The sequence below is a fragment of the Notolepis coatsorum genome (assembly GCF_963971535.1).
Source record: "Notolepis coatsorum genome assembly, chromosome: 1".
NCBI lineage: Eukaryota > Metazoa > Chordata > Actinopteri > Aulopiformes > Paralepididae > Notolepis > Notolepis coatsorum.
This window is the reverse complement of record NC_140165.1, coordinates 175,758,257-175,770,489: the sequence shown is the minus strand read 5'-3', so window position 1 is coordinate 175,770,489 and position 12,233 is coordinate 175,758,257. Positions and strand designations below refer to the sequence as shown.

The 12,233-nt window shown below is 46.1% G+C and overlaps 1 protein-coding gene across 1 annotated transcript in view; it reads left to right on the top strand.

The window, feature by feature from the left end:
* Positions 1-11,653: 11,653 nt before the first annotated feature.
* Positions 11,654-12,233, top strand: part of LOC311223509 (uncharacterized protein) — a gene marked incomplete at its 5' end in the record, with an annotated part of 47,221 nt that continues 46,641 nt past the window's right edge. The window contains one exon of the mRNA XM_084308293.1: positions 11,654-11,886. Coding sequence (XP_084164419.1) covers positions 11,654-11,886 — 233 coding nt within the window. The remainder of the gene's footprint in view (positions 11,887-12,233) is intronic.

The following is a 12,233-nucleotide window of genomic DNA, read 5'->3' as shown; positions in this document are numbered from 1 at the left end:
ACCTCATCCCATTTCTGCTCTGCACTATATAGTATTGTATATTAGTACATTGCATAGAATATTGTATATTGTATGGTAACTCAGTTACTTCTATTCTGCATCGAACATTGTACATATGTCTATACTGAACACTGTGACCTTTTTTTTTTTACTTCTATTTTACATGCTATACTATTTTATTTCATACTATCTTGTCTAGCACAGTCTCTGGAGCGTAACAGTAAGAAGCATTTTGTATAAAAGTATTCTGTACTTCTGTATGACAACTATTAAAGAAACTTGAAACTTGAAACTTGAACTTGAGTTTAGTACTTTCAACTTGTTGAACTGCCGAATTACACAAGTTTAAATGAAGCTTTGGATTTGTAGATAACCTGTGCCTTGTTCCCAGCACAATACATTTAGTCTTGGAGATATTAAGGACAAGTCTATTACATACTACCCAGTCATGCACAACTTTAAGTTCTCTGCTCAAAACTTCATTAAGTACATTGCATGATGGTGCAGCGTAATACAACGTTGAATCATCTGCATAAAGAACTGTTGTAGCACATTTGGTAGCCCAAGATAGGTCATTAGTAAATACAGAGAAGAGCAAAGGTCCTAGGCAACTTCCTTGCGGAACGCCACACTCTAGACCTCTGCTACTGGACAGGCTGCCATTTAGCTGTAGCAGGTATATATAATATACTGTTATGTATTCCACAAATAATCCCTCACGTTTTATTTTAATTTGTTTATTATTATTTTTATTCTCAAAGTATTTTATTTTGAAACCGTTGTCACTTCCTCCCGAAGTGACGTATTTCCTTTGGTGCACGCCTCTTCCCGTTCAGTCTAACCTGAATGAGGAAGAGGTAAGAGCTGCTCAGTGTCTCTAAACATATCTTTGGTTTAAAAGAACGTTATGATGATTTGAATGATTGTAAATAAGGTGCTGGGCAATAAACCAGTTGTATATAATGGTATCTACATTAATAATGAACAGTTCTGCACTTGTTGTAATGTAATTTAGCTGTGGTGGCGAACCTTTGTAAGAGCACATGTGATTGAGTTAGTAGCAATGGACGAGCAGGTTGAGTAGGCCCTGTCCTGAAATGTGACTGATATTTCCCCATTGCAGTCTGCTAGCTGTTTGGCGCCATCCTGTGGACAAAAGATAATTGTGTATCTGTTTTGAACCACAGGTAACTGAGTGAATCCTATTGCTTATTTTGTATTGGTTTATCGTATTGTTTTATTATGAATGTTATTTTGTATCATCTTATTGTATTGATTTATTATTCCAATGTGTTATTTCAATGTATGATTCAAAATGTCAGTCTAACCTGAATGAGGAAGAGTCTGCTAGCTGTTTGGCGCCATCCTGTGGACAAAAGATAATTGTGTATCTGTTTTGAACCACAGGTCAAATAAATGGTCAAATGGATCACGAGCCTGTCTTCAATTGCTATACACGACCGACACAGAGGAGTAGGCCTTAAACCAGCTACATTGGTGCCGTGACCCGGATCGGAAGCATCAACACCAGCTTGATCACCGTAGGTTGCTGCGGACGTCAGAATCACAGAAGAAAAGGAGCTGAGTCATTGGAAAAATGCTGTGATCACTATAATTTTTTTTGCAATGAGGATCAAGACCAGCTTGATTACCGGAGGTCGGGGGAAGAAGAGGAAAAAGAAGGAAAAAAAGTTCCCTTGGGAGGGTTGTGTCGAAGTGACTGTGTCACAGTTGAAAGGACATTGTGTTCTTTCTGGAAAAAAAGAGGATGTCACTGTTGAAAGGACATTGTGTTCTTTCTGGAAAAAATAGGACATTGTGTTATTTCTGAAAGGGAGAGGATGTCCAGTGAATGTCCATTTTTCTGTCTCTGTTCTAGAGGACAGTGGAGGTTATTGAAGAGGACTGGTGATCAGTTTTTGTTTTTCTGTTTTTGTTAAAGATGCTGAAGCATTTGGAAAGAAGAAAATATTGTGATCAGTAGAATATATATAATTTTTTTCCCTTCTTTTCTGATAGCTCGTTTTATAGAGAAACGTTGGATTCCAATGTCGTAGAGGGGGGTTCATGGTTTTTCAGTTGGTGGTTTGTATACATGTAAATAGTATAATTGGGAATGTGGAATTATTGACTGTTATTCGGTTAGCTTTTTGACAACAGTTGCGGTGGTGTGGTAATATGGCAGCGAGCAGAGCCTGGAACTTTATTGTCGTGTCACTGGAACTCTCTGCTTGGTGAAGGGCTGGTACCCTGCAGTATACAGAGTCGGGAACTCTCTGTCGTGTCACGGGATCTCTGTGCTTTGTCCAGAGGCCAACACTTTTTTTTTGATTTCACGTCTCCTTGATTTTCACGTCCTGTGTTTGTATCTAAGTTGCTGCAGTTAGTGCATTTTTGTTTAGTCTATGTACACTTTTGTCTTGCAATGTGTCACTGTAAGTAGTGTTACTGCATGTGCTCACAAGTAGGATATGGGACTCAAGTGGGCCGGGTATAGGTTTGGTGTATAAGGCACTATACACCAAACCTATTTTAATTTGTTTATTATTATTTTTATTCTCAAAGTATTTTATTTTGAAACCGTTGTCACTTCCTCCCGAAGTGACGTATTTCCTTTGGTGCGCGCCTCTTCCCGTTCAGTCTAACCTGAATGAGGAAGAGGGAAGAGCTGCTCAGTGTCTCTAAACATATCTTTGGTTTAAAAGAACGTTATGATGATTTGAATGATTGTAAATAAGGTGCCGGGCGAAAAACCAGTTGTATATAATGGTATCTACGTTAATAGTGAACAGTTCTGCACTTGTTGTAATGTAATTTAGCTGTGGTGGCAAACTTTTGTAAGAGCACATGTGATTGAGTTAGTAGCAATGGACGAGCAGGTTGAGTAGGCCCTGTCCTGAAATGTGACTGATATTTCCCCATTGCAGTCTGCTAGCTGTTTGGCGCCATCCCGTGGACAAAAGATAATTGTGTATCTGTTTTGAACCACAGGTAACTGAGTGAATCCTATTGCTTATTTTGTATTGGTTTATCGTATTGTTTTATTATGAATGTTATTTTGTATCATCTTATTGTATTGATTTATTATTCCAATGTATTATTTCAATGTATGATTCAAAATGTCAGTCTAACCTGAATGAGGAAGAGTCTGCTAGCTGTTTGGCACCATCCTGTGGACAAAAGATAATTGTGTATCTGTTTTGAACCACAGGTCAAATAAATGGTAAAATGGATCACGAGCCTGTCTTCAATTGCTATACACGACCGACACAGAGGAGTAGGCCTTAAACCAGCTACATAGATACACCTTCTGTGATCTAGAGGACAAATAATTTAGTATCCACTTTAAAGTTTCTCAACCAGTAGAGAATGGTCCAGCACATCAAATGCAGCACTAAAATCTAACAGCACAGCTCCCACCAGCATAGAGTTATCTATAGCTTTAAGCCAGTCATCAGTCGTCTGTATCAAGGCAGTAGAAGTAGAGTGACCAGCTCTATAGGCATGTTGAGAATCTGTTGCAAGCTTGTTTGAAACAAAATACTCTTGAATTTGTGAATGCACCAACTTTTTCATGATTTTGCTCAAGACAGGTAAAATACTTATAGGTCTAGAATTTCTCTCATTAAAAGCAGCTTTGGTATCCTTAGGTAAAGGAAAAACCTTAGCCTCCTTCCACATCTTTGGAAATAGGCCCACATCCAAACATCTATTCATAATATGACATATAGGAGATGATATGATACCAGCAGTCATTCTCAGCACTTTACTATCCAGGTTATCTAGGCCTGCTAACTTACTATCAGGAAGAGAGCGGAGTAACCGCTCCACCTCACTGACTTCAGCCTGATGAAATTCAAATTCACACATTTTGTCTTTCATTATAATATACTTAATACAGTCATTTGTTTTAAGGTTGTTTGAAATATTCATAGCATGCCTTAGTTTAGATACTTTACCCACATAATAATCATTAAAATGATTTGCAATCTCACCTGGTTTTGTGAGAACAAATCCATTTGATTCCACTAAGGGTGTGCACACAGTTGTCTTTCGACCCATCATTTCATTAAAAACATTCCATATTTGTTTGCTATCATTTCTCGCATCATATAACCTTTGTTTAAAATAGTCCCTTTTTTTACCTTGTTTAGTTTTGTCACCTGATTGCGTAAAGCACAGTATTTATGCCTGTCATCAATTGAACCAGAACTAACTGAGGCTTTTTTGGCCATGTCTTTCTCTTTCATTAGGGTCCTGAGACTGCTGTCAAGCCATGGGGCAGATCTATTTTTGACCATGAATTCTTTTAAAGAAGCATACTTGTTTACAACACTCATATATCTTGACATAAATAAATCCAGGGCAGCTTCAGGGTCATCCTCACTACACACCATGTTCCAATCTATACTGGATATTTCATCAATAAATTAATCTTCATTAAATCTTTTATAGGACCGTGTTAAAATGATTTTAGCTTTACGTTTTGGAACCTTTGTCTTTCTAGTGACGGCTATTATATTGTGGTCAGTGAACCCTACAGGGACAGAGACAGCCTTAGAGCATTGTTCAAAAAAAAATTGTATAAATATGGTCAATGCATGTCCCAGAAATAATACCATCACTGCCTAGACTTATTCTTGTTGGAGATGCAACAATTTGAGACAGATTACAAGCATTTAACATAGAGAGCAACTTATTCTTGTTGGGACATGACTTCACCATCCAGTCTATATTCATATCACCTAACAAGAAGATTTCTCTATTTTCATCTGATATCTTGTCAAACATCTCACACAACCCATTCATATACATAGTGTGACGGATCATTTTGGTCTGTGTTGTGTTTGATGTTAAATGTTAATGTCCCGAGGGGGAGTCGAACAGGGGGCTCCCGCGTCCGCGGGCGACGACACAGGCCGCTGCACTAAGAAGTGAATTCATTCCTAACTACCCTACCTATGCGTCTGTTAACCCTGTTATGGGGAAGTGAGTTTAATTTACCAGCCCGCACTGCCACAGTCACTCGTCAACACACCTGTTTCCGTGACTGTGGACATACCCACGGGATTCCCCGTTTACACTCACCTCCCTAAACTCACGCCCCTCAGGACATCCGGGTCACTGGGCACCACTGTGACGGATCATATTTGTCTGCGTTGTGTTTGATGTTAAATGTTAATGTCCCGAGGGGGAGTCGAACAGGGGGCTCCCGCTTCCGCGGGCGACGACGCAGGCTGCTGCACTAAGAAGTGAATTCACTCCTAACTACCGTACCTATGCGTCTGTTAACCCTGTTATGGGGAAGTGAGTTTAATTTACCAGCCCGCACTGCCACAGTCACTCGTCAACACACCTGTTTCGGTGACTGTGGACATACCCACGGGCTTCCCCGTTACAATAGCATCTCCACTAGGAGGCCTGTAGAAACAATGTCGCGGGTGGTGGTATGTGTGTGTCTGTGTGTATTCATGGAGCGGTGGGATCTACCCATGGGCGTTCCCTCTCTTGCGTTACAGGCTGTGCCGTTGGAGGAAGCTGATTGGCTGGCTGGCGCATAGGGGCGGTGCCCTGGAACCCCGCGAATTCGCTCAAAAGGGAGGCGAGTATTGTCAGCTGGGCGCGAGACACAGAAGGACGAGACCCGGAGCAGAGGAGGAAAGAGAAACCCGAGGACGCCGACTGGTGATATTGCTGGTACACACGGCGCTATTGCTGCTTCCTAGAACGAAAACGGGAGTCGAGAGGACGCTAGCAGAGGACGCAGGGCTGCGAGGATACACGGCTCTTTTTGTGTTTTACCTTTCCTCCAGTGGAACCAGTTCATAGCGGCGACTGCAGTGTTTCCTCCAGAGTGGAAACGAGTGGAGCTTCAGACCGGAGGGACATTATCGCCACACCGGGCGCCGTGAGTAAAGAACACAAGACAGTGGAATACGTGCCTAAACAAACAAACTATTTTCCCGAGTGGTAAATGAAGACATAGACGAACGGTGACTGCATTTGAATTAGGAATATTATTAGTGGCGTGAAGCTGAAAATTATCGGAACGGCATACAGTAAAGCCAGTAATACTGTCGAAGACTGGAACCTAGTATTGTGGATTCTCCATCCTCTGTGAACTACCTTTTTCTCTCTCTTTTCTAAATCATATCAATTGTGCATTGTGACGAACCCGTGAACGGGGGGGGGGGAACCTTGCTCTTACTGACTGTGCCTTTCATTACAGGCGGAAGGACATTATTGCACGCCTGGTGCTTGGAGGGCCTAAAACACCCCAGTACAGACCGAACAGTTTTTAGCCCGAAGCCGAGAGGGGCTACAGGAGCAGAAGGAGGTGACGTCCTTCCGGCCCTCAGCTTCGGGCCCCGGTTATTAATAACCTTTCTTTTTGTATTGTTTGTAACTCAGCGCTTCCACTGCCCCAGACCTAGGTTAGGATATGGGAGGAATATTCTAGGCCTGGTCATAACCCCTAGTGGTGAACAACACCCACTATCTTATCCAAACCCCCTTAATTTACCGTATGAACACTTAGTGTGTATTTATCTACCTATATTCTCCCTGAAGCATTTGCCGTGGCTCCCCGAGGGATAGTGTGATATCGATGCTTATTTCAGGATGTTTTGCAGTGAACCGTGTGGTATAGTGTGATTCTAAGTTGACGTTTGATAAGTCATAGACCAGGGTCCAGGGTAGACTCTTTTTGCTTTCACGTGTGTAGTGTCTCAGGGGTGGGGATAGGTGACGTGGGTGGGAGTAACAGTCTGGGGGTGGGTTTACGGGGCATGGAGCACTTCCTCTTTTTAAACTACCCTAGGCTTAAGAGGCGTGGGTATTTTAATCTAGTCTAATAGTGTTTAGGTAGGTTTATGAATTTCTATCTTATGTATTAAAGTATTGCCTGTTTTTCTTAAATACCATTATGTAATAAAGTATTGCTTGTTTTTGCTAAACATTCTTTCCTTGTCTGTCTGTGGTCCTGGGGAATCTGTTGTGGTAGTTCAGCTGAGCTCTTTGGAAAGTACACCTGTGCGCTTGCACTTCCTAGCTGTAGACTGGGGTACTTTTCATTGGGGTCTGGTGACAACAACATACTAGAATTGGTTTTAAATAAGGCAAGTGGACTTGCACACAGTTTGCTTCAATGTCTTCCCTCATTAGATCATAACGTATTTTGGCATGTAAATTATTTTGAACATAAATATCCACTCCACCTCCAAACTTATTTCTATATTTTCTAAAAACTGAGAAACCTTCAATAGCTACATTTGAATCAGAGAAGGACTCATCAAGGTGGGTCTCAGACTCAGACTGGATGTTACTAACACTGTGCTGATGTTACTGGATGTTACTAACACTGTGATGATGTTCATGGAGGTTACTAACACTGTGATGATGTTACTGGAGGTTACTAACACTGTGATGATGTTCATGGAGGTTACTAACACGGTGATGATGTTACTGGATGTTACTAACACTGTGATGATGTTACTGGATGTTACTAACACACTTGCACATTTACAAAATATGACTTGACTAAACTTTTTTGCTAGAGGTTGCCCCAAAGATAAGATGAGATATTCTTTTATTGATCCTCTTGGGGAAATTCAGGCCATATAAGCATGGGGGAGGGGGGAGGGTACAGGTATGAGCAGGGTAATATAAAGACAATAAATATAGGCAATACAAATTTAATCTGAATATAAAATATGAGAAAAATAAACCGTATACACAAAGGCACAGATGATGGTCTGTATGCCCTATTGGTCATAATATATGTTATAGTCCATGCATGGTTTAGTGTAAGAGTCAGACCTTTCTAATAGTTCTCAAGTTCTGCTGTTGTTAGTTCTCTGACAGCAGTCCATGCCCCTGGTTGTGGAGCCTGATGGCCGCTTGCACAAAGGACTGGCAGAGGTGGTTAGTGGAGTGTCAGGGGGGGGTATGATTCCATGGCTGACGTGCTCCTCATGTTGGCTAGTTATCCAGGATAGCAACCAGCTTCTTTCTCATCCTCCTCTCTGTCACCACCACTAGTTTGACCAGCCTTCCTCACCAACGTGATCAGTTTGTTGATGTCCCTTGAATTGATGTTGAGTTGGAGGTGGTCGCTCCACCCTACGAAGCTCTCCACCAGGGCTCTGTACTCCTCCTCGTCATTTTCCGCGATGTAACTTACGATGGAGGAGTTGTCTGAGAACTTCTGTAGGTGAGTTATAGAAGAATGGGGGGGGGGGGGGGGGGGCGGGGGGTTAGTGAGGTAGTCAGTGATCCAGGCCATGTTCCAGCTGCATCATTGTGAGCTTCTCCGCTAGCTGCAAAGGCTGGATGGTGTTAAAGGTGCTGGAGAAGTCCAAGAACATGATTATCACTGTGCTGCGATAGAAGCCATATTTTCTATCAAATCAAATCAAATGTATTTGTAAGGCCCAACAACACACATGGGCGGCCTGAATACTTTAGACAACAAATGTTTGTTTCCGCGTCTCTGATTGGCCAGGTCATGTGACATGTATGCCCAATCGTGGGACCGCAAGTTTCTACACTGGTTAAGCTTAGGCGCTCTTTCGAAGTTGGTTAAGGTTAGAGTTTGTCTTAGAGCATGGCGATAGAGCTTAACCAGTGATAAACTAGGCGTTAGGTAGTTTGCAGGCTGTTAGACCCGGAAATAGGTGCCGAACTTGCCGTCCCACGATTGCCCGTACTCTTCCTTCCCTCATCTTTCATTCTGAAATGTTTAGCTACAGGCGCACTTCAACAGTGGAAATACTAGCTTTTTCTATCATAGGTTATTTTCTTGTTGCTGTTTTTACGAGATGGCATCACCACAGAGACCCGAGATGCATTTCTCTGGGCTACACCAGCGCTTCTCCGTCGCAACCTCCGCCGTTCGCCGCAGGGGCTCCCTACTCCCACGATCGTGGCGAGAGGGTGAGCCCCGGCGGCGTGCGGCGCAGAGTGCGCGCCGCCCAGAGGCCGTTGAGCACCCCTCATTCGTGAGGAGGTTCTCCGGCCCCGGCGTCCCCATCGGGAGACCCCCGACCAGCCCAGGCGTGGTCTCTCTGTTGGCAGATGATCTGCGGCGCAAGTTCTCCGCCTCTGCTTGCTCCCGCCGTTCGGTGGTGAGAGAGTGTGGTGGGTGGTCGGACCATGGCATCCGATGGAAACTGAGGATTACATGGAGGAGGCGGGGGGGTTCCTCTTTGACGCTCCGGGCCCTGGCTCCACGTCGGGATGCCTCGCTATCGGAGTCAGGGTTTGATTCCCCAGCTCCATGGCAAGACGTCTCGTCGGCAGCGTCAGGGTTCAGCACCCCGACCACAAGAGATGCAATCGCGGAGGAAGAGAAGCAGCAGATGGAGCTGCTCGCTCTGCCGTTCACACAGGTAGAGGGTCTGGTCTGGGGCTTAAAGGGCGGCGTGTAACGGCTTGACAAACCGCTGGCAGTCGTCCTTTGCCCGGAAATGGTGTGGGAGCCCAAAAAGAAGCCAATACCGAGGGGCAAGTAGGCCCGGCAGCTGGCGATGTGGTCCGACCAGGCCTACCTTGCCTCGACGCAGAGCCTAGCAGCCACAAACAATATAGCGCAGCTGGCGGCTTTCCAGTCGGGGTTGATGACGCGTGGGGAAGACCTGGGTCCCGACCAATGCTACATCCAAATACTAAGTTTTTCTTTCAAATAAAAAGACCCTCTTTGAGAGTGGCAAGTTTTGTTGAAACAACGTGTAATCATTTCACTAATGTGTTTTGTGTATGCCTCGTATGGAGTGTCAATGAGGGCCCGCCACCTTTTTCTGGTACAGTGATGGCGGGCGGCAATTCTTGCTTGTGAAAATGCAGCCGCGGGGACTCATGTGGACACATTTTTAAACAAACGAAGACCCTGAACCCACGGTTGGTGACTAGTTATCGTGTTTTGGCTTTTTCAAAGCAATGAAGCGAGCATATGCTTGCGTATGTTTTTCGCATGTAAATCAACACACAGCTATGACACTGCTCCTTGTTTTCACCTAGTATGTTTTCACTTTACGTGAGGTTGGTTGGGGGGGGGTATAAACTCTTCCTTTTGGGTGTGTTGTATAAATTTGGTGAAATTCTGACGGTACAAGTGATGAGGAGGTAGCTTAAAACAAGCGCTCTCATCACTTAGGGGTCCCCTGTACGCACCAGCATGATGACACACGTACGTGGGATTCCACTCTGTCAGGTTGGGCTGACGTCCTCAGCTCCCTCGGCGTCAGAGCAAGCATTAGCATATCCTGCTCGTCGCAGGGGGGGGGGGGGGGTTCCCCATGCCTGCCAACTCAGAAGAGTGGGGCTGGGGTCCCCTGCCATAATAACGTCACAGGTTTCCAAGTTTTCTTATTGGCCCGAGGGGTATGCCCGTGAGTTGGGGCCTGCATGGTTCAGATCCCAACTCACGTTGTCGAATGAGGTCTCTGCGGGATAAACTAACATCTTCCCCTCTCGTGAGAGCGGAGTTAGTGACAGGTGGTATTTTCCCAGGCTCTGTGTATAAATCCTGTGACGAGGATCCTTGCGAGGACCGGTCTCCCCCCGATTTACCCGAATAGGGGGGAGAAATGATGGGTTGGGGTTCTTTCTTATCGAAATTTAAATAGGCATAAATGTAGGGGTCTGTTCCCCGTTCTTCTATATCAGCACTTGGTCCTAAGGGACCGATGTCAGCGCCTGGTCCCGGGCATGGTCCTAAGGGACCGATGTCAGCGCCTGGTCCCGGGAATTTTTCAAATATTTATTTGAAATGGCCATCTTAGGGACCGGCGCACCCTGGTCTGTCTGAACGGCATTTATGCGGTCAGCCAGGAGGGAGTTTACCTCTGCCGAACGCCAGGCGAGCGCTGCTTGTGAAAATGTATCTGCCAGCTCGAAGGCTCGCTGCATTTCCAGGGGGAAATGACGGGGCAGATCAAGCATCACAGGGGGGCTTCACGCCCGATGGGTGGGCCACCGTGAGCTGTTCTTTTACAGTCCGTCTCGGTGGCGCCTCCTGTGGTTTTTGATCAAAACGTGTACCTCCCCCGCCGTTTTTTTTGAAGAGGTGCGGCAGCGTTTGGGACCCGGGACTCTTCCTGGTCGCGCCGGACCAGATCAGTCCAACACTGGTGTTCCACCGGGTCACAGGCGAGCTCTGCTCGTACAATATATTCTGTCAGCCCGAAGAGCCCTGTGCGTTTTCGGGGGAAATGCCAGGGCGGACTGGACGCCACAGGGGCTTCTCCCCCCCCGCTTGGCGGGAGGGCCATCGAGGTACTATTTTTTAGCAGTCAGCCGCTCTAAGCGCTCCTGTGTAGTTCACGGTCCTCCAGGCAAAGGTCGAGCCATGCTCTTCCTAAAGAACCTGTCGGCCTGGGTTAAGGGAGCAACCTTCTGTTTTGGGGTGGTTGTCTCCCCGGTATGCCGGTGGCAGAGTCCGCTCACTGGCAGAGTCCGGGTTCGACACCCCGACCCCACGAGAGTATGCCCCTGCATGGTTATGACGTCTGCCAATTGTGTCAAACTCTTTCTCTAAACCCCGACCCGCGAGATACAGGTTTGCTGGCAGAGTGAGGGTTCGTGGCAGAGTCAGTTCACTGGCGGAGTCGGGGTTCGGGACCCCAACCCCGCGAGATTATGACCCCATGAGATTATGACATTGTACACGGCGTACCGGACGCCCCCGGTGGTGTCACGAGTAAACGCCTGGAGAGGTCTCGATGCCACGGCCTCGTTGACCTCACCGGGTCCCTTTGGTCAGGTCCTAGCTCCCGGACCCAGCGGAAGGCTGGGACCTCCTCTGCGCCCCGCTGCTAAGTTCGGAACCCTGACCCCACGAGACGCCTCGCGGGCAGAGTCAGGGTTCAACGACCCCGACCCCACGAGGTGTGGGAGCGGTAACACGAACATATGCTTCGCGTACGTTTCCCTTGTAGCGAGCGGGATGCACGGTGGGGTAGACGCAGGTCCTTTTTTCCTGCGGTCTACTCACCTTGTGCGTTTTTTAGGTGCCGTTACCTTTTTTCGCACAGTCAGTGTCCTGTCCTGTCCCGCACCCCTCACTAGGAAGGGTGGGGGGGCCCGGACCCTCCCCAGTGTTCTGATGGTTGCAAAGGGGACCTCAGCGGGTACTCAGCGGGCTCTTCGCGTCCTGCTCCGCTCCTGTGTCCAGCAGAGCAGAACGGGAACAAGAACGAAATGTAACGAAGGTTATCCTATAACCCTAGTTACAT